Source organism: Rhopalosiphum padi, chromosome 4 (assembly GCF_020882245.1).
Source record: "Rhopalosiphum padi isolate XX-2018 chromosome 4, ASM2088224v1, whole genome shotgun sequence".
NCBI classification, from domain to species: Eukaryota; Metazoa; Arthropoda; class Insecta; order Hemiptera; family Aphididae; genus Rhopalosiphum; species Rhopalosiphum padi.
The window spans coordinates 13,986,018-14,009,724 of record NC_083600.1 but is presented as its reverse complement, the minus strand read 5'-3'; the positions used below and the strand labels follow the sequence as shown (position 1 = coordinate 14,009,724).

At 33.7% G+C, this 23,707-nt stretch overlaps 2 protein-coding genes across 4 annotated transcripts; one reads left to right on the top strand and one right to left on the bottom strand.

The window, feature by feature from the left end:
- Positions 1-46: 46 nt before the first annotated feature.
- LOC132930141 (gastrulation defective protein 1 homolog) lies at positions 47-4,200 on the top strand. Its single transcript, XM_060995833.1, has 4 exons — positions 47-202; positions 676-1,308; positions 2,395-2,846; positions 2,944-4,200. Exons 2-4 carry the CDS (start codon positions 688-690, stop codon positions 3,641-3,643), a joined length of 1,773 nt encoding a protein of 590 aa, XP_060851816.1. The 5' UTR covers positions 47-202; positions 676-687; the 3' UTR covers positions 3,644-4,200.
- On the bottom strand, positions 3,667-15,729 carry LOC132930140 (uncharacterized). 3 transcript variants are annotated; one of them, XM_060995832.1, is made up of 9 exons: positions 15,594-15,729; positions 13,182-13,555; positions 10,763-10,843; positions 6,871-10,667; positions 5,567-5,791; positions 4,520-4,633; positions 4,366-4,460; positions 4,202-4,311; positions 3,667-4,130 (listed from the first exon to the last, which is right to left on the bottom strand). In XM_060995832.1, exons 3-9 carry the CDS (start codon positions 10,825-10,827, stop codon positions 3,968-3,970), a joined length of 4,569 nt encoding a protein of 1,522 aa, XP_060851815.1. In that variant the 5' UTR covers positions 10,828-10,843; positions 13,182-13,555; positions 15,594-15,729; the 3' UTR covers positions 3,667-3,967. The 3 variants fall into 3 exon arrangements, with proteins under 3 accessions (XP_060851815.1, XP_060851813.1, XP_060851814.1); XM_060995830.1 differs by having other exon boundaries at positions 5,567-5,794; positions 15,594-15,728; XM_060995831.1 differs by lacking the exons at positions 13,182-13,555; positions 15,594-15,729 and adding an exon at positions 12,519-12,803 and having other exon boundaries at positions 5,567-5,794.
- Between the last annotated feature and the right edge of the window lie 7,978 nt (positions 15,730-23,707).

Here is a 23,707-nt window from a genome sequence, read left to right as displayed (position 1 = left end):
TCAATAAGATAGAATGTGATAGAGCATGGCTTCAACTGTTGACAAAAAAAAAATTGTTAGTGTCTTAATGATAAGAGAATCAAAATACGAAATACGAATTACGAAATTTTAAACCTACAATAATATCTAAATTTAACAAATTTAAAAGTTTTTGTATTAATAATACAGTAACACACTAATACCAACAGCAAGTTAGTGTTTAGTAAGTATATTATGCTATCTTAAGGGAATTATTTTTGTATTTAATATTCTTGATTATATTGTATTTAATGTCTTAATACAATTACTATTTATTAATAAATTTGGGTTTATAGTAGATAACTACACCAGCTACCTATTTTAAATGAAATTCATATGTTAAATTACTAATATAAACTACATTCCATAAAATATACCTATTTTGAATAACTTATGGATTAATAATTTAAATTAAACAATTTCTATTGACAATAAAATTGATTTATTACAATAATAATAAATAATTGAAATTGTACTTTAACACTGATAAAATATCTGTAGATTTATGAGAAATGTAATGTATAATAATCATTAATTTTATGCAAGCAATGCAATTAGTAATACATTTTTATTATAATATATTTCTGTTATGAATGTTCATAAAACGTTGATATATATAATATGACTAATATGTAAATTATTTTATTTGAATTTCAGATTGTATTTAAAATGACTGACAATTCTCATGGATTAAATGTTAATTATGTTCAATCTGAACTGCAAAAAAATGAAATAAATGACGATGAGGATGAAGACGATTATATTGGACCACCTATACCTAGTGAATTAAAAGTATTGGAAAAAAGTACAGAAAATATTTCTGCTGATGAGCATGACAAAAAAATTAATGAAGAAGTTGAAAAGGTTACCCATTCAAAAGGCAAAATCAATGATGACAATGGAAGTAGTGATGACGATGATGATGATGATGATGATGATGATGACGAAGATGATTCAAAACAGATTAAAATTCCTATAGAAAGTCAAGTGTCTTTAAATCATGGTATCAAAGCAGTCACTGCACTTTGTATAGATCCTCCGGGAGTCAGGTTGGCTAGTGGATCTGTTGACTATGAAGTGAGACTTTGGGATTTTGCTGGTATGGACCAAACACTACAGAGTTTCCGCACTCTAACTCCTTGTGGCAACCATCCAATTAAGTTTTTAAAATACTCACCTACTGGAGATCGTCTTTTAGTTATTTCTGGTATGTCTCAAGCTAAAGTATTAGATAGAGATGGTCATGAACTATGGGAATGTGTCAAAGGTGATCAATACATTTCAGACATGGTAATTTGTTCATATTAATTAATAACATTATGTACTCATTAAGTATTCTATATTTCTATATATGCAACATAAGGTTAAGTATGCTATCTACAATTTTATTTTATGTCTAAGCACTAGAGGCCAGGAGCAGGTTCAGGTGGGTCTTAGGAGCCATGCCCCCCCCCCCCATCCCCAAAGCCTGTATTTAAAAAAATTGCATGTTGTCAAAAAAAAAATTACAAAAAAAATACATATACTATCGACTATCGTAGACATGTCAAGTATGTAGATATAGGTAGCAGGTACATACCTTTCTTTCTATATTATGTTTATTTTGAAGAACCTATAAATTATCCAAACTATAATAAAACATGCTATGGTATGCTATTATTTTATTATGTTTAAAAGAGTAATTGCGCAACACACATTACTGTATGAATCACGGAAATACCAAGAATAATAAAAAAAAATATATAACTGAGCTCCCCTCCTCAACCAAGTATCTAGAGCCGCCCCAGGTACAGGCTACAAACATATTTAATATTGGAAAAATGAATTACTAATTATGACTAGTTATAATATTTTGAAATGTTAGTACTCACTACAGTACCATTGTGTTTTGAAGTTAAGAACAATTTATAAATAAATATAATTTTGTAATTTTTAATTATTTCTGGTATATATAAATATAAATAATTATTATGCAAGATGGCAAAACAAATATCTAAAATTAAAGCAAAGTAAATTTACTTCAGTAATAACTTAAGAAGGAATGGTAGCTCTGTAGCTGTCAATTAATTCAACTACTGATGTGTTTAAAGGGTTATTTTGATGTGATGTGGAACTGACAAATATTTTTTTAATAACATTGATTTTTAGACAAAGTAACACTTTAAAAATGTTTATTTAAAATAATTTAAAATGTTAAATAACATATTTTCATTGGGTAATTTATCAACATTTGTAGGCAGTATACTTAACAAAATTAATTTTTGTTGTAGGTATCATACTTAATGAGTACCTATTATTAATAGCAATTCATGGTATTAATAATATATAGGTATAATAGGTATACATACTGTGGTATTAAATAATTATTTTCATTAGGTGCGTACCAAAGGTCATACGTCTCCATTGACTTGTGGTACATGGCATCCGAGACACAAAGAAGAATTTTTAACTAGTTCAGAAGATGGATCTTGTCGTATTTGGGATATGACCAAAAAAGATAAACATAAAAGCATAATTAAATGTAGAGCCAAAAATGGTTTAAGAACAATACCAACTACTTGCAATTATAGTAATGATGGCAAATTAGTTGCCTGCGCATGCAGAGATGGATCAATTCTTGTTTGGGATACCAGAAAACCAAGTTTTGTGAATGCCACCTTCACAATACGAGATGGCCATTTAAATAATTCTGATACTTCTTCTATTGTATTTTCTTATAGAGACACATTAATATGTACACGTGGTGAAGGTATTGATGAAACAATGAAACTCTGGGACATAAGGGCCTTTAAGAAACCTTTACATGTTGTTGATGGACTCTATTCTAGGTATGTTAATAATATGATTGTTTTAGTTCTTTATATGAATATATCATACAATGTTTAAATTAATAATTAAATAATATTTTGTGTTTAAATTTTATAGGTATTCTACAACAGATTGCTGTTTTAGTCCAGATGATTCAATAGTGGTGACTGGTCACTCGGTACGTCCCAAAGAACAAGGAGGACATTTAATGTTTTACAATACAAATACATTTGAACTTCTTGAAAAAGTTAAAGTTTCTGAAACACATTCCATAAAGGTGTATTGGCACCCTAAGCTTAAACAGTTATTCGCAGGTTGTGGTGATGGAACTGTGAAAGTATTTTATGACAAAGTAAACAGTCAAAGAGGTGCAATGCTATGTGCTTCAAAAGCCCATACTAAAACCAAACAAATGGAAATGGTACCAACACAGCAAATTATTACACCCCACGCTTTACCAATGTTTAGACAAGATAGAAATAAATCATTGAAGAAACGTATTGAAAAAGATAGATTGGATCCAATGAAATCAAAGAGGCCAGATTTACCAATTAAGTCTGGTCAAGGCGGTCGTGTTGCTGCATCAGGTAGCACCCTCAGCTCATATGTTATTCGTAATTTGGGATTAAGTAAACGAGTAGAAGATGATCAAGATCCACGAGAAGCAATTTTGAAGTATGCTCAAGATGCAGCTGATAATCCATATTGGATTACCCCTGCATATGCTAAAACACAGCCTAAAGCTGTCTTAAAAGAATCAGAAGATGAACCTCAAGAAAAGAAAATTAAATTTGCAATTGGACAACCCAAACAGTAACCAAAGAAAAACTTATGACAATATACATTTTCTAAAAAATACAATGATTTTATTATTTTTAACACTACAATAAAATTTTAGTTATTGCATTTATGTGAAATGTATTCAGTCTAAGAATAATAACATTATAACAATACAATAATGCAATCAATGAAACATTTTATATTCTTAAGACAATTTATAAAGTTATAATTATGTAAAAATGTGTAATTGTGAATAATTGTAAGTTTTTCTAGTTAGTAACTAAATCACCTACTTGTAAAAAATAGTAATTATTATTATATTTAATTTATAAACATAATTTGTAAAAAAAAAAATGTATTACTAAATTCTTCTTGATTGTCGTCTGAATGAGCAATGCTGATGTCCTCCAGTGGCATAATGTTGAGATGTTCTACTGGAAACTGAATCTCCAGTAACAACTAATTGAACTGATTCAGTTAAACCTCTATTCTGAATTCTTGTGTCCCATTCTTGACTTAAGCGCCTGTTGTAAATTAACACTTACAATTAAAATTGTTAAACTTATAGTCGTGATTAAAATGTAATGAATCTTACCTTCGAGCCTTGTGGATTAGTAGTTGCGTGTCAATTGTCTCAATATATTTGCTCTCGGCTGACAAAGCAGACTCAGTTCGTGAAACGTCTGCAGAAAACATGTCCCTAGGCTAAACAAGAATTGTTAAATTAGTAAAGAAAAATATGTTAACCTTATTGTTTACCGTTGATTGTGTTCTTTTAATATTTCTATAAGGTTTACGCATGTAGTTTGTCTTCCTTTGTAATGCTAATCTCCTGGCTTCAAGTTTATTTTCGTCTAAACATTTTTATATACTCAACAAAAACATTGTACTCTTTTACATTAATTGAAATTACCATTCAGGTCAAAGTGTTCGGATGTTTTGATACCTGCCTTATCCGGTAGTAATGAAACCTTCATGTGCATGTTGTTTGGACCATCCACACTTACACACCAACCGTTTGCGTTTACTGTATAAATCAATAACGTTTAATTAGTTTGCAAAGGATAAGAATAATTATTTTAATACAAGATTAAAGAAAAAAAAAATGATGAAGAGAATACCGGTTGAAATTGTTAGGACAATTAATTGAATATTGATATTTTATACCTTTAAAGTTTAAATACTTACTATTTGCCTAGCTATTATAGTACATTCTAAATTCTAATAAGTATACCTATATGTATAATTACAACAAATAAATCGAATAATGTATAATAAATAAAAATCATACGATACATTTTATGCAAATACTTATAATAAAGCCAATGTACTGTATAGGACAAAGGTGTATGAAATTATTGCTATATTAAGAATGGGAATAGCTAAATATTTGAAATCTATAAAAGGTTTCATGATAAATTATAAGGACACGATTTTATTTTACACATTATTTGTACTTTATTTTTTACTTATTATTTAACTTGGCTCGGGAAATAAATGAATGAACAAAATAGGTACCTATGTAAGTAGATAACATTGATTTTCAGTACGGTCAAGTGAGTGGTTATAAATATAAATCAGTAGAAATGAGATTGGTTAAGGAAAGGACAAATAAGGAGAGAAAGAACGACTAAGAGATGGACATATAATAGACATATAGTAAATATAAATGGAATAGAGATATTAATAAGTGTTATTAAAATAGCTGTCTTAAGACTGAGTGCACTAAATGTAAATGAAGATTATTATTAATGTACATAGTAATATTAGTAATAATATTTATTATTACCCCTACGAGGATAACAATGAAAAAACATAATATAATATTCTTATAAAATATTTTACTTTCCTTATTTTGGGTATTTTTTAAACACCTATAAGGTCATAAGGTTAAAAAATAACTTATACGAATTATTTTACCTATATGTATTTACAAATAATTTTAAAGTTTAAATGTTACCTAAATGCGCCGGGCACTGATGATTATTATTGGTTTCTGTCTGCACAAGTTTCGGTAAATGTTTGGCTGTAGTGCTAGACGTCTTTGGCAGTTGTAGAGTATTATTGCGGTTAGGAACGTGCACTACAGGCAATGTCACGGAAGGCTCGGGGATGGCTTGCACGTGTACAGTGTATTGTTGGCTGTCTTCTTCGGTTTTGAGATCATCGTCGTTATCGTTCAATTCTACTACAATAGAAAACAGAAGTCGTGTGTCGTATGTATTGGATTTTTTTGTTTTTAATTTTAATTGATTTAAGATTTTAAGCCATTTATACGTAGGCGACAGGCGTGTATACCTACCTACTAACATCAATTATCGTTGAATATTAATTAGCTGCTTAGATATGAATCAATCGTTTTAAATTTTACCTACAGTATACCGTTGCTACGAGATTTGTTGGGAAAACTTGTATGATTGCCGATGGGGATTTAAACTCGTTTTAAAAAATAATCCATGATTATATGTAATTGAGCTTTTTTCAATTTCAATGCCAACTTTACTAACAAATAACTGTATTGTCTGTATTATAGTCGATAAATGCAACTGTTTGACATTAATTTTCAACGATTTTACGTTTGTTACAGTTTTATTCATAAAAAAAACGAATTAGGTTTCAAATAATTATTAATTATTATCAGAGCTTGGGACTTATAGCACTTAAAATCATTAAGATAAGCGCTTAAAACATCATTATAATTTATAAGCACTCAAATAAGCATTTAAAAAAACTTAAATTTGTGTAAAAAAACTTTTTTTTTATAGAATAAAGTAAGTACTAGACATAATTTGTAATTGTGCTAAAAATAATATAATTAAAGATTACAAAAAATATTGAAACAAAATGATTAGGAAAAGTTTCTATTTAAAAAATAAAATAAATCTTTATATTATAAAATAACCAAACTTCACTTTCGAGACATTTTGCCTATTGTTTATAGATTTTACTAGGAATTTTCTGAAAAAACGAAAAAAAAGTAGAAAATCTGGACAAATAAGCAAAAATAATCAGAAAAATTGGAAATCTTTTTAAAAAATCGTTGAAAAAGCACTTTCAAATTTCATAATTGAACGTGTTGTAACATGAAATACACTTCCATAGCACATTAGCACTCATTTTAGTCAATCCATAAAAATAAGCAAATTTAATGCTTTAAGTCCTGAGCCCTGTTTATTATTATAATAGGAATAGATTATTTTATATTATATTATGTATTATACATTATCATATTATTATAATATTATTTAATAATTAATATTATACCTTGTGCTTCCGCGTCCGCGCTTTCATCCCTGAGCGTGTAAAAGTTGATCCAGCCTTTGGACAGCGTGAGCAGTTGATCGTTTTTGGCGCCTTCCAATGCTTCCTTCCCTTTGCAGTACTTGTTCTGCCTGACCACACCCACCATCAAAGCGTTGTCAGCGGAAAATTTTTTCATCGCAAGCATCTGGTTCTTGCCCTTTCTACCTTGTGCCGCTGCGCCGCTTTCGGGCGTTTCCCGTCCCGCGGCCACGTCCCTAGTCGTCTGCGTGTGCCGGTTCGCGGGTGGTTGTTCCGTCTGGTTACCCTCGGATACCATTTTTCGACCGCCTACCAATCGGATCTGATTCTCAGATACGTGGCTGCGTCCCAGCCCGGCCAGCAGCGTCTCCAGAGTCCTACGATCATCCGAGTTGGCCGTGGAGCCCCGTTGAACCTGCACCCCCTTTTCGACGGTCCACAGTGTCTGACATCCCTTGTGTCGGGTGCGGACCCGGACCGCCCCAGCTGACTTCCGGACCGTCGTCGATACGTGCAGATGTTTCTTGAGCTGACTGTGTCGCCGGTTAAGTCGGCTCTCTAGCGTACCGGGCATCTTCAGAGTGAACGTCACCGCGGACTTTTGGCCGTCGAGCGCTAGAAAATACGATACAGCCGATCCCTCGTACTTGCATCCGTCCTCCAGGCTGTCTGTGAGACTCTCGTCGTCATCATCGTCGTCGTCGTCCGTCGTACATTTTCTCTCGCCAAGGGCGTACGTGTTTTTGAAGTCCAGGTGCGAATAGTAAGGAAGCTGCGCCGTCGAATTGTGACAGGACCCGTGTTCGGCGAAAACTGTGCAATCCTCATCCCTGGGGCTGTGCCCGCAAGCCTTAGGCACGTGTTCGCTGCGATAGTAATCGTACCGGCAGTCGGGTTTTGACGAGAAGTTGACTTTTTTTGAATTGTTGTCGTAATATCCGCTGTACTCACCGTATTTTTGCGGAGGTTTTTTGCTGCGGTTGAACGTGTCGCCGTACATAAACCCACCTACGTAGTTGGACTCCTGCTGCTTCGAAGTTTCCGTTGCCTCATCCACAGATTCCAACCTTCGTTTTGACACTGAATGCCTATTCTTCCCGCTGTCGTAGGGGTAATCGCCGTCGCGGTCATTGCCGCCGCCGCATACTTCGGACCGCATCGGTGTATTTTTTTTCGCGTCTTCGTTGGCGCATCCCCGACAGTCGTGCGTCGTCGCGTCCCGATTACAAACTGTGCGCCTGCTATCGTCCTGAAACCCGTTTGCAATTCTTTTTCCAAACGGTTCGTAGTCGTGTTGACGATCGTTTACTGCGTTCCTAGGCACGGATGTCGTCTCCGTTGCGTTGTTCACCGTAGATCCGCGATCGACTGCGTTTGAATGCTGTGCAGGTGTCGCGCGCGATGACAGCCCTTGCAACAGACGACGTGCGGGGTTATGAGACACGGCGTCCCGGTCGTCGTCCCGTTTACGGCTCATGCTGTCGTTGAGTCTGTTGGGTATGTTCCGCTTTTTGGAATCGAATTGTTGTTCGTTCGATTGTCCGATTGGTCCGTTTTCGCGATAGCCGGTACGATTTCTGTCCACTGCACCAGCAACCGCACGCTTTCCGGACGACTCGGATGTTGGATTAGAGCGATTCATCTCGTTTCGACGCCGTGACTCCATGAGTTCTGCCACTGCCGTATCTTCGTCCGACTGCAAACAACTATCCGAAGGAACGGCGAGATAGTTGTTCGCGATTGATTGTTGTTGTGCAGCGGGTTCGGCGTTTGTCGTACAGTGCTCCGCAATAGGCTCGGCGACGTTCGCGTGCGTATTATCGTTTTCGATTGGTCCCGAATCGTTTTGTCGACCCGCAAGCACCGATTCCGTGTCGTCGGGTTTCGGCGACTGATTCGAAAAGGTACGGCCGGATTCTATTATTTGATGGTTTTGTGTCAACTGCTCATAATTTCGCTCGTCGGATTGTAATGGCATGTCGTCGTCATCCGTGTGTGCGTGCAATTCGAGCTCTGTACCCGCCACCCCCTCGTCGGCTTGTTCCAAAGTATCAATAGTTTTATTGACTACCGTCGGCGGTGCAGTTTTTTCGAACGCGTTAGCACCGTCTCCTTTTCCCAAAACATAAAATCCATCGGTCTTCCGTACGGCGTCGTGTTCGCCGTTTTCCTGCAGCTTTTCGGCGCCCTCGTCCGTCGCGTTTCTGGATGTTGGCCAACAGTAGCGAACTGACGAAGACGACGACGGAGATGTAGTCGACGACGGCGGTGACGGCGATGACGGCAGTGGTTCACTAGCGGTCGGACGGTCGTCGTCGGTGGTCGTTATTTCGCTGGTACAGCGGTCGGTGGCCGTTTCGTTAGTCCCGCGGTCATCAGTGGCCGTTTCACTGGTTCCGCGGCCAGTGACCATCTCGCTCGTTACACGATCAGTGGCCGTCTCTCTGGTACCACAGTCGGTGGACGTCTCGCCCGTACCACGGTCGGCGGCCGCGTTTTTTGATCGACGTACGTCGGTGCACCGTTCGACAACCAAACGCCGTTCACCGGCCACGCCGCTACTAGTGGACGCGGATGTTGCCGAACCGTCTGTGGGTTTGGCGCCCAACGTGACCGATACCGAATCACCTGTCAGGCACTGTTCGCGTTGGCACGCGCCGGCCGACGTGAACACCAACGACGTGCCGCCATCGGCATCCGTGTCAGACGTGGCGGTTACCGATGACCGCGCGTCGTCGGCTGACACGTAGTGCACGCTAAATCTGTGACTCTCGGTGTGTGACACGTAACCGCCGTCCAACGGGTGCCGGAGAACGCTTTCGCAGCTGAACACTATCGGAAAACCTGGTTCTGTAAAAGTGGTGGACGTGGACACCGTCCTAGTACCGGCTGCCGTAGTGGCCGACATCGCACACGTGGCCGCCGCTTCGACCGGCTGTTGTTGGCCGAACGACATGTCGAGTGTGGTGTCGGCCGTGTCGCTGGATCCGGGCGTCGACTGTGGTTCGCGATCCGTCAGCTGCGGCGGCGCCTCGTGGAACCTCGGCGAATAGATCTTCGGGGCCGATCTGGCCCGGAAGTACGCGGCCACCAATTTCCGGTCACCGCTCCCGTCGCAGCTACTGCCCGTCGACTGCGGCCTGGTCAGTCTGGCCAGTCTTGTCCTAACGCCGCCGCCGTCGTCGGGCCTATCGGTTTCCGGTCGCGCGTCCCTGGTCGGTATCCTGGGCAGTTTGACTGTCGCGCTCACTTTGTTGGCAGCCACAGGTCTTTCCGTCTCCGTCGTTCGGTCCGGTCGCAGTTTCGGCAAAACGCCACTGTCCCGTCGTCGGCCGTCGTCCGTCGAGGTGGTCGCCGACGACGGTTGCGGCAACGAAATCTTCCGCTTGTACACGTGTTTGAACTTTTGACATCCTTTGAACGCCGCGAACGACAGGCGCCGCCGCTCGCAGTGTACCGCCACCGACCGGACCTTTGGCCTTTTCGACGGCTTTTTATACGCCCTAAGCACCGCAGCAGCCGCTGCTTCCGGGTCGGCCGTCGACTCGTTTTGCGGGCTCACGTTACCCGGCCTTTGCAAGTATTTATCCAACCCTAATATATCGGTCTGACACGATTTGTTCGATATCGGTTGCACGGGCGGGACACTGTCGTCGCGTTGATATTTGAGCGCGTGTCTTCTCATCGCCAGCTCCGGCGTCGAGTACCGCCGTGGAAAAAATCTCGGCGGATCCGACGGCGTTTTCTGCAGACATGATTTTTTTGTCGACGATTGGCCGCTGAAAACGTAAAAAAAAGCAGTGCAGTTCAAATTCAAACTGACATCGTGCTATAAACTTGCGACTTGACTTAGATTTGTATGCGCGTGTCTTACCTTTCTAATGATATGCAGCGATGGTGTTTTTTCGGAAGCAAACCAGTCTTTGAGAAGACGTCCATGTTGTACGTATCGACACTGAAAAAAAATATCGAACAAAAAATATACAGCACTTATACGCGATAGGTATCGCAGAAGCGCGCGTGTAATGCCGTCACTGCTTTCGAAAGTTTTACGGAAACGGACGGAACACGCGACAGCGTTCTTACGCCGTCTTACACTAGTGATGAGTATAATATTATATTGAAACAGTACCTATATTATAGTACCACGCCTGTATGGAATATATATATACAATATATATAGTCTGTTGTTTCGACTCGTGTTATAAATATATTTTGTTTTTCCTTATCGTATTTGCGTTATTGTCTGTTCCGGGAGATTGTCCAGATGTGCGTAAAACAACAACGAAATGTATTTATAAAAGCGCTGGAAAGCCGCCTGGAGGAAGTGGCGCCTTACGTAGACATTGACGCAGACACGCAGTAGGTTAATAAACACACATATATATATGTGTATGATATTATGCGTGTCAGCCGGCAACCGATAACAATAATAATGTAATTTACCGTGTCCAAGACGGTGTAAACTAATTATAAGATATATATACATACATACAGATATAAGTTTATTACTGTGTACGTAAAATAATATTATGTCTTGTGTTTCAAAGAAATTCAACTAGCCCGCGCGTGTAATAATCTAATGAGACTTGAGGAAACTATCCATTGATTGACCTATATTGACCCGTCGCATACAACGATTTTAAACCACAGCTAGTCGTGCTTCGGACATTTTATACGTATATGCATATATTATTATGTTGTAAAATTACAGTACCTATCTACATATAGGTATCCTGCGCGAGGTCATCGAGCGGTGTCCTTATCTTTAAAAAATAAAAATAAAAATTGTGTTTCTAAACGACGTAATTCGGAAAACGCCATAATATATACAATAGGAAGTTGGAATATTTGAACGTGCGATAAGTTACCTAAGTATATTACATTACATATATATGTTACAGATACACGGTCGTTTTACAATATGTCTTACACGAAGATTTTAGAGCCGAATAACACCCGCGTGCTTCGTTACTTAACTGCTCGCGACCCAAATAATAAACAGAAAAAAAAACAACTTCAATATTACACAACTGTGGCCCGTTACCAAGTGCGCGGTGACGAGGTTAATGTACTCGCGTCACGAAATCAAAGGTCTGTAGCGGGTTCATCCATCAATCTTTTTCGTACATTATTCGTATTTATTAATATTTATTCTCGAGACATTCCATTACGACCGACGACTACTATTTTATAATATAATATATGGGTATTATGGGTATGTTTGATTCTATGTACGCATTTTTCAAAACTCTGCCATTTCGTTAAATTTTGATAATATAACTTCCTGTATATTGCCTGGTAATCATTCGCGTGGCGTGCGATGTTCATAAAAAACAATATATCCCGTTCAATTCTTTCAACGCACGCCGGAAGCGGTGGAAACGCTGCAATTACCTTTTTGCTAATAATGATGAGCGATGCCATTTCGTGTACGGGTATATACGACAAAATAATATATAATATCAATCGGAAAGGTTTCCGTGTCGTTTGACAGTAAACAAAAGTATACGGGTTTATAATAAAATATAATATTATGACAGTTAATGCCGCACAAGAAGAAGTCGTAGAATAAGAAAAAGAAAGACGTAATATAATGATAATAGATATATATACATAACGCAACTCACCTAAACGGCTACATCAACCATACAAAATAACGGCAAACTATTTTTATTTTGACATTTCGTACTTCACATATAACTGTTAGAACAAATTCACAAAATGAAATATTATGTGCTCTAGCCGGTAGAACGACCAAACTATAAACGCAAAAGTCAGCTGACTCGCGTGTCAAAAACGTTTCTCTATATAACGTATTCGCTCGGCGACAACGACGCACTCGCTTGACGGAACGACTGTTACAACAGCGGTGAAGTCGAAGTCCGTCCGCGATCGTTCGTCAGCTGTGTTTGACCGCGGTTAGGGTATAATAATATATATAGAAGAATATAATATTAAGCATTATAGTCTTTACGTCGACGTCCCGAGGTCAAAAGCGCAAAGTATGTGCCCACGTGGGGGACGGTACCTGCTGTCGATCGATATACAATATGGTAATAATATTTATAACAAAAATTAACCCCGCCGACGCGTTACCCCAATCTCCTACTCGCGTAGTACATATTAATCGACATCCGCTACAGCACCTATACACGATCGTTATTAGCGTCATTGTACATTTTTTATATTTTATAAAATAAAAAAAACTCGCGAATTTCGCGTATTTAAAAATACCTGATGTATATACGCGGAGTACCTATTATTATGACGTATACGGTTGGTACGCTTACCTGCCGGCGACCGACTTGACGGTTTTCGGGTTTTCGCACCGTCGTCCCGGCGCCTGGACGCTGCCGCCGCTGCAAACGACGATTCACCGCCGTCGCCCGTCCGGACGTTGTGTGTACGGGTCCGCCGGTGCACGCCGCGGGCCAGTCATCGGCGGCGGTGCACGCGCTTTTCGGTGCGTCGCGTCATCGCGGTGCAACGCCGCCGCCGCCGCCGCGATGCGCGTGTACCGGCGTGCGTGTGTTCGTACGTGCGTGAGCTTGTGTGCGTGCGGGTATGCACTGTATAGGCATGTACACAATATACAGGGTGTCTGAAATGCGCTCGTCGGGTACAAGCCACACGCCACTGCGGTGTGTAGAAGGGGCGCTGAAATCTGAGCGACGTGCGTGTTAGTCGAAAACGGACTTATTGCAATAAGTCCAAATCATAAAAATAAAAAAATACAATTGGCATATTCGTATATATATATATATAGGACGCACGAGTCGCCGTCTCAGTTAACACTGCAACAGTGCAGTTGTATTTGAGGGTGGCCACCACGGCATTACCCCCTCCCCTTCTTAAACTTTTACTTAGAATCTCCGCACTGTTCTATAATAGGTTAGGTAAATCTACGAAATCCCGCACGATTGCAAAATGCAGTTTTTCAAATTCAAACGGACGTTTATAATAATATACGCGTTATGACGCGGTAGTATTACTCCGATCTCTTTCGTCGGTAGTTGCAGTTATTTTCGATGTTTTACATTTAAACAGTATCAATCAAACTTTACGAACACCTTGTATTTCGTGTATAATACACACATTATAATATAGTATTGTGTGTGAGCGCGCACGGATTCGTTATAAATAGACGCGAAAACATTGCTGAGACGGCGATAAATCGAAGACGACATGTCGTAGATCATTTATCACGTCACCCTCACCGCCCCAGCCAGGGTGCGCGGATCCGGAGACGCGTTATGACAGCAGACGGTTATGTGGTTATGCATTTGGGCACCTATAAATAGTGTGAAAATTGCCCGTGAATAATTCTGATGACGTCTACTTCAAGTTTTCATAAAAATCGATTTGATAACCTCAGTGTATACGCTGACGTTTTTTTAAACAAACACGATATTATGCAGTAGCGTAGGCACATTTCCCATGTGGGAGGGAGTGACAGATAATAATGCATAATTATTTTGGAATTATCGCATAATTACGGTTTTAAGCATTTATATTTTTTTATATTATATTTAATCGAAATGGATATATGAAATTTTGTTAAAATTATGTTGGTTGCTATGGTAATTATTTGTAAAAACTATTTTTAAAAACTTTTTTGTATAATATATAGTGAGATAATAATAAGTTGAATTACAAGTTATTTCTATATAAGTTACTTAAGTACAACAGAAATACGTAACTTTTTCATCGAAATAAAACAAACAAATTTATTTAGTGAACTTGGTTAGCAAAAAAAAAGGAACAAACTCGCTGTCTTATAGTCAAATATTTAAAAAATATAATATTCTTAAATATGTTAATTTGTTAGTAGGTATATAATTATATTAACAAAATATTTAAAGTAATTAAGTCTTATTTGGCGCTTATTTTCGTATAAAGTTTAATAATTTAACAATAATAAAATTGTGTAAAAAGAACATAATTCTAAAAACTCGTAATCAGAAATATTAAGATGGAATTTTTCAATGATACATTTTCTCGAAAAAATCAATAATAATATTCATTCTTATAATTTTCTTTAATGCGTCCTAATGTTAAATAGGCGTACGTTCAAAAAATATTTGATTTATAAAAGTATAAAAATGTTTGTTTTATGGGGGGGGGGGTCAGAATTAATTCTTTGTCTCTCCAAAATAATACTTAAGTGGTCATTTTTTCTCTTTGTCACCCCTTCTCCAATAGCACAACTATAATAATACCTATCTAAAGTCTAGGATTCGCGTAAAAATTTAAATTATTAAAAAATATAAAATAATATGATTACAAAAATACCTTACGTATAAACAATAACCTACGTCATAATTATATTTTGATTGTATATACAATATAGTAGGTAAATACAGTTTTTTTTTCAGAAATCATAGGGAGTTTATAATAAAAAAATTATTAATTTTAATTAAACATTATTATGTTTTTAATTAGCTTATTTAGCTTATATTTTATATTAACCCTCGGCGGAATTATAATAGCCATTAGTTATACAGGATACTAGGTATTATATTATTGTATATACAGAATGCGTATTAATATATATTAGCATTAGTTCAAAACAGTTATTAAGTTTGTATATATATATATATATATCATATATTAGACTTGTAGTTTATAGGTAAAAAAGACTACTTAATTAAAATAAATTAAATGTTATAAATTAACATGATATTGCATATTATGCATCTTACCAGACGACTGTATACGGACGAGTAGCGTATGTTTCGGTCCATGCTCGGAAGTCGGATGTTACACCCTTCATTATTTTGCTTGGCATTCGACCGCAACAGACTGAATTTAATTTTAAATTTCTTTCGATGTATAACATAATATTCTGTAAATAGTTCACATCGTCACCCCAGTTAAGTATTTTTTTAGTAAATGATACCAGATTCAGTGTAAATATTACCAACACGTTCGAATGATTCGATTTCTTTGTCGATAAAATGTGATTACCTAATACCTAATACCTATGGCTATATTATTATATTACCATTATTGGTCGAGTTAATTGAGAACACAAAATATATGCATTGGCTGAATTGACTTCAAATTAAGACTTTTAAAATTTAAACTGCGATAACTTTCAACAGCTATTGTTTAATACAAAATCTAGTCAACGAATGTTTACTTAAAATTTATATTTGAATTTCAATAAGTTCAATTCAGCGGAATTCATAAAAAATCTTCATTTCTTTGATATTAATCTACATAATTATTATTATGCTATATTTATATTACATTACGTATTTTTTGTGTTAAACCACATGAAATACTTAAGCGGAATGCCCATTCAGTAGCTATTACACATAAATAGTTAAATCATATTAATTAGACCGTCCATAATTTTAATTCTATGATCATACTAAATATTAAAATACAATTGCTGAAAAATCATTAAATTATGAAAAAATAACTTAAGGGTTCTTTTGCTAAAACACTCATAGAAAAAATCAAATTTTTCAAAATTATTTAAGTTACTTGAGAGTTTATTTCAATATTAATAGTTAATATACATTATTGTTATAATAATAAATTTATTTTTATTTTTCTTCTTGCGCCTTATTATAACATACTTTTAATTTAATTTAAATATTATTTCATAATACTCTTACACGATATATATAATCACAACACTTACACGATATAATTTATGCATAATACAACTATTTAAATTAAACTGTTTTAAACATAATGAGAACTGGACGAAGAGGCATGATGAAAATGTGTATTCAGGACAGCAAAATCTACTAACGATTTTTGGTTTATACTTTAGTATATGACAATTGATGATATTAGTAAACTATAAACTACTACTGAGAATATAAACATCTGTATAATATTGATTATAAATAATAAAACAATTAATTAATGTATCACGTTTAGATAACCACTTTCCAGACTATCGTCTATCAAAGACGTATACTCTTTAACACTATCAATTCATTGGGTCTATCAGTATAATATTGATTTTTTTTGTTATTTATTTAGTTAATATTCCCGTTTCTCGAACTTTTCTCGCATTTTTGCCGTTCGGAATCGATGTCACAGATATTTCTACCGCGATGTAAGCTACGACGACGGTTCTGTTAACTGGGTCGCCTCGAACAATCCACTAGTCTACGACGTAAGCTCTCGAATAACGAAATGTATAAAACCAGGTATAAGTAATGTTTACTATTATTATTATTATTATTTATTAAGATATTTTGTAATAATACCATGTAAGTTGTTAGTAGTTGTAAAGTTTTATTATTTTATTTTCAAACTTTCACTTCGTTCTGACAAAAATTGGAACTTATATTTTATTTGTTTTTGTGATATTATGGGCTACGCGGGTAATAGAGTTGTTAAATTCAACGAAACGTCGATGGATAGGAGGTATAACATTATAATGTGTATTCTGCATATAAATTATTTAAGTTTGTTGATTACTTTATATTATTATACGTAAACTATTCACTCATTAATTTTATGTCATTGTTGTTCAAATAGTTAAGTACTCTATTAACGAGTAAAGACAGATAAATTCAATTTTTAGAATATATTTAATTTCTAAATCTTCTATATTTTAGAAGATAATATAATATATTTATATATACATATATTATTAAATGAGATTTTAACAATAAATAATTATATCTTAACAGTTATTTGAAGAAGAATTACACAAACAAAAATAAAATACATATAATAATTCAATAATAAAAAAGAAAGGATAAAAACAAAAAAATAAAATAGAATAAATAATAATGATCGTTGATAACAATCAGTTGTTGTTTATATGAATTATAGTTAAAATAAAAATAGAGATGAATGAATAACGTACCTGTAAAAGCTCATACAATTACATTTTAAACCCAATTTGTAGGAAAAATTTAAGAATAGCTTTTATTATGATGGATGATGGCATTACTAGAGAAAATAGCATTAAAGTTAAAATAGTTATAATTAAGAGAAGAAAAGAGATAATTTAAATGAATTCTATTTTGTGAGAGAGAAAAAATAGAAAATAATACGATTATACATTTTGTTATTATTAATTTAATTTATAGCCATATAGGATTGAAAATATTTTATGTTTGTCAGATTTTGCAAATGCAAGATACGTGTAGTTTTAATGATACTAAATTGATCAATAAAAGTTCTTAAATAGATTTTTATAAATTTAAAATGAATTCTTTGCACGTCTAGACGCAACATCAATAGAGCTGGGTTACGTAATTGCAAATAACTATTAACATGTGATTTTTTCATACATACTTTTCCTCGACGAAGCATTTGACGCTTTACGTCTATAATAGGCTTTTGACGTGATTTCACTGTAATGATTTGAATGTTATACGTCATCATTCATCAGGCGTTGTATTTTACTTGCAGCATTTCGGTCTTTCAAAACCTAACTCGTATTTTGATAATAATATGTCACACGAGTTTTTAGATTTTTTGATGAGGATGCGTGATGTGGAGCATCTATGCTCGGGAGTGAACCTTGACAACTTAGAAGTGGGGACAAAAATATTTTGCATATACACATATTAAAAGTAATTTTACGTTGATGAAAATAAATGACAGTGGGATGAAGACAAGGTGAAATACCGTATTTAACGAGATCATAGATTACACAAGAAAATGGATTAAATACAATTTATAGGTATAAAATATTAAAATAATTTTTATGCTTTAATTAAAATATTAAAATTTTATAGAATACTTCATTTAAATACCTACATGAAAATTAAAAATTTGAAATGCAATCAATATTATTGTTATATAATGTACTATTTATTATTTTATGGAATTTTATACTCATGCTATCACAGAATTAGACAAATATCTTATAGCCATTTATCATTATGAAATTGCGGTTGCTTAATGCTTATGCATTTGCATATTTTTTTGCCTTTAATAATAATAAGTGCACAGTAAAGTAAAAATGTATTTTATTTGTTACTTAAACATTACAAAAATAAATATTTTATGTTGCATAATATTGTTTTATTTCTAACTATTTTTCTTTATAAAATTAGTTTTGTTAAATATTAGCGTATGTTTTGATGTTCTATATAATATATAATATAGGTAATGAATATGTCAGAGGAATTTTATCATTCATATTTTTGATTTAAATAACCTAGCTAAAAATAAATATATTAAATGTTACATACAGAGAAACTTGTTAAACGTCTAAAGTATACATACGTATATAGGTATTATGTATAATTTAAAAATAAGAAAATATATTCGGTAGATACGTTTAAAAATATATTTAACAAAAAAAAAAATTTTTATTAAATAATATCAATTTGTGTAATAATTTTTGAAGAGTTTGATATTATATTAACTATTAACATGCAATAAGGTATATACTGTTTTTTTTTATAGGTATTTAGGTATTTATGTTTTCTAATTTTGATTTCTTCAAGTTCTACTGAAGATGTATTTTCAATCATTATCAAACATGTTTTGTGAATCAAAAACTTATGTAAACACCCTTTTCTATTAGAATCAATGTACGCCTTTTAGTAGTAAGTACAAAAAGAGCGTGATGTGTGAAAAAGGCACAAAACAAATCTATAGTGAAAAATGCATGGCGCAAGACTTTCTTCGCAGTCGTTTTTCACAACAATATTTATTTCTAGAAGCACACCACACGCGTCCATATCGTGCATCGATTTTTATGTTTAAGTTAGTTTTTGTGTAACATTTATTTTATGATGGGGTCTCCTGAAAATATTTATGTACTTGATATAAAAAACCGTAAATCGGGTCCCGTGTATTCAAGTTTTTTAAAAATTCAGATTTAAATTTGCATAATAACCAAAAGCAGGTTGGTATTAATAATCTCATCATTATTCTAACGAGGATAATTACTTTTTAACTTACAAGCCATATTTTGACTTTAATAAAATTAGCATTTCGTGAAATAGTCTAACTAAATCTATAGTTTGGGAACTTTTGTAATAAAATATTAGATGAGTTCCGTCCAACCGCCCTGCGCATACAGCGTCAATCGAGCACTGTAGTAAGAAGTATTATTAAGTATTATTATAGTAATAAACCAATAAAGTACTATTCATATTACTCATTACCTACCTAACATACGACTTTGTTGAGTATTGATAGTAAATGCTTATTTATTCCATGTATAGTTAAACATTTCAATTAGGTAAAAACAACGTATACAAAAATATATTATGAACAGAAATTTCTTCAAAGGTCCTTGCATTTTATGTTGGCTTGCAACAATATTGGACACTATAATTCAATCCTTGAAATAGTATCATAATTGCCAAGGTTTTCACGTGACTTACAATAAAATCGTGTTCTGTTATTTCATATATATTAGAAGTTGTGTAATATATATGTTATTGTATTACACGGCCAACAAAGTCCTAAAAAGCAAAAACCATAATAATCAATAAAGTTTTTTTCCTATTACAAAACTATTATTGAATACAATTTGTGATATATATTGACTAAACATATTGTTAAAATATTGTATATAATTCAATTTATTACTTATAAGCACCTATATTATATTAATATATAAATATAAATATAAATTCATATGCGAGAATAGTTTCTTTAAATCACAATCTAAATAATACAACAACTACCACCATGAATTTATTTTAAAATTTGTGTCTAAGCAGTCCTTATGTAATGGACATTAGTGTTTTATTCCAAAAAAATAAATATATACAAAAATGCCCTTTGCAAAAAATAACGTGTTTTTTGAGTATATACTATTGCATTACGTTATTATTTATTTCTTATATCCGTATAAATATAATTTTTTTCATTAGTAGACAAGACAAATTAGTGGACCATTTCATTTATTATTATGTATATACTGTATACATTATATAATAATATACCGTATCATTAAAGTATAATAGTGATACAGTATACACATCATGAAAAATGTTGATGACATTGTACTAAGATTTTTTTACAAATAATAGATTTTTTTTTTCGATACCCACTCTTTAATTGTACTTTTATGTTTATTTAATGCAAAATATATTCCATAAGTATAGTATTTTCATAAAGTCGTAAGTGCTTCGAGGAGTGTGAAATGTTACCTATTAAATAATATACCTACTAAAATTAACGTAGGTGTTTCATAATTTGATTCATAAAAAAATATCTGAGTCACAAAATGCTTCTATATAATATATGAGTAAAACAACTCGACACAGTTTTAATAGATTACAATAAAAATAAAAACCGGTAAATCAATTATTAATATTCATTACAGTCATTATTATTACTAATATTTGTTTTGCTCTTTGGATAAAATAAAGCAACACCACTTCAATTTTAATTGCGTCAAATGTGTTTTATGTTAAATAAATATTATAATGAGTTTTTGACGTTTTTGTACTACATTGCAAAACAAAAACTTGCAGAATGTATGTTGTATAAATCTATAATTTCTAACGAAAAACGTCAGTAAATAAATTGTACCGACTGACTGCGTAAAACGCACAGAACAACATTCAGAATAATTATGTGTGCGTTCGATAAGTTATATATTTTCTTATAAATACTAAAACACTTAATATCTAGTTACATTAATCTAATCATACAATCTGAATTTTACAATACTTTTAACTTACCTATTATGCAGCAGTGTAAAAAGGTATAACAAATAAAGTTAATTTCATAATTATTATATACACATAATAATTACAATAGAAATTATGTATAAGGATGACTTCGAGTTTTTGAATATTTTATACAATGGGTTGCTAATTTATATTATAATAATGTTTTTAAAATATGATTTAAGAATAATAAGAAGTAATAATATAATAAGATTGTCTAATGAACTAAATAAAAAAAAATGTGATACATCTCATAACTATTTAAAAACCATATTTTTGAGTCTCTTTAATTTTTGTTTTTTAATTAAATAAAGAATTTTAATTTCACCAAATTAACTAAGTAAATTACGAACGTATTTAAGATGACGATATTAAATAAATATTATAAACTATGATTTATTTCTTAAAATGTTTATATATGTGTATCCTTGGTTTACCTCATTATATTATACACATATTAATGTTGACTAATTTTATAAAAATCATTTATTTATACAATTATCTAATATTATAGTAGATTAAACTTTAAAATAAATTTAGATCAATCGTTCGAACAATTTTTTATTAAACGATCAAGTAATGTGTTAAAAATAATGCACTTACTTTTATAATTATAGATTAACAGCATGTTTTTGCAAGCGTTAAATACGTGTCTTGGTTTTTTAATACTGGTTAGTATCTATAGAAGTCGAAATAAAATCGTTTTTTTACATCTACTGAATCTCGTGTTATAAAATATATTCTTTGAACCTCTTTCACTTTTGGTAATTATTTATTTCACTTTTTTTGCGATTACCCACTGCAGAACTTATCAAACTATATCGTGTATACCGTATACAATAATAAAATTATAGCGAACAAGACGTGTATAATATGTTCCCATAACACGTACGGGTAAAAGTATTAAAATCATAATATCCGACCAAACTGGTCGACGACGACGGCCGATGTTTGATGAGATAATTACGGAGAAAACCCGGACCAATGACTCGGCGGAAACCGATATAGGTTCCCGAGCTTTTATAACGCATAGCCAATAGGTACCTATAGGGCATAGGCTATAGGTATATCGTACAGTTATTTTAACGATTACGATAATAATTATATTATTAGATATACAATATTATCGAAAGTACGTAGAAAGCAGTATCTGAAATCAAAACCGTATAGATCGAAACCAATTGCAAGTACTGCACGTATCTGCACCGTGTACCGTACCCTAAATATAAGCTCATAAAAACCGACTTGTAATTTCTATGCGCATATATATTATACGATATATGTACGATAAGTCGTAAAAAAATATAATGTGTTCGTGGCCGAAAACGCGTCAAATCGTGAACGTTGGAAATTGTCACGCGCAGAGTAAAAATACTCAAACTATGTTATTTTAACACATTATACAAACAACAATAATATTCGTGATCCGTGACAGCAGAGCGTCTAGACGCGCGCACCGGGCGTGTTGGCGAGTGTCCACGTGCATGTCCGGTGTTTATATTATTATTATACGCGCGATTAATGCATTTGTCGCGTGATGAATGTCTTAACGGGCGGAGTGGAAGGGTAAAGAGTTGAAAAAAGCACGATTTTTGTAGGATTATTTTGATTTGAAAAATCGAGTAGAACGTAAGCGTGCGTAGGTAGTTAATGCAATGTATATAGACTACGGTGACTTCGAGTATGCGCACCCCACTCACCAAATCACGTCAGCAATTACAACATTTTCCAATAATTCCATGATGTTCTTGTATATGTTATTGTATCCTATCCATTTGTTTTGTACTTCGAATTTATTTTTAAAACAAACGTTCGTTTTTATGTTGTTTAAATATTTGAGTTGGCTGGCCTAAAAAATATATGAATAGATACTTCGATTATCGATGTAACTTGTAATCATAATTAACATGTATTTTTAATATTATTGTAATCATTTATTTAAACATTTTTTTTAACATTTAAAAATAATAATTTTCATGAATTCTGAATAAAAATTACTTCTATAGTTTAACATATAATATTATTTATAGTTGTTTTTCTTTCGGACGTCTGCCTTACAAAATATCGATTCCATATAATATATTAAAATCCAAAATATATTAATTCAGTTCAAGTTCACAATAATTATAAAAAATGTATAGCTATCGAATTAGCAGTATATATACTATACCAGCATGTATATACTACCTACA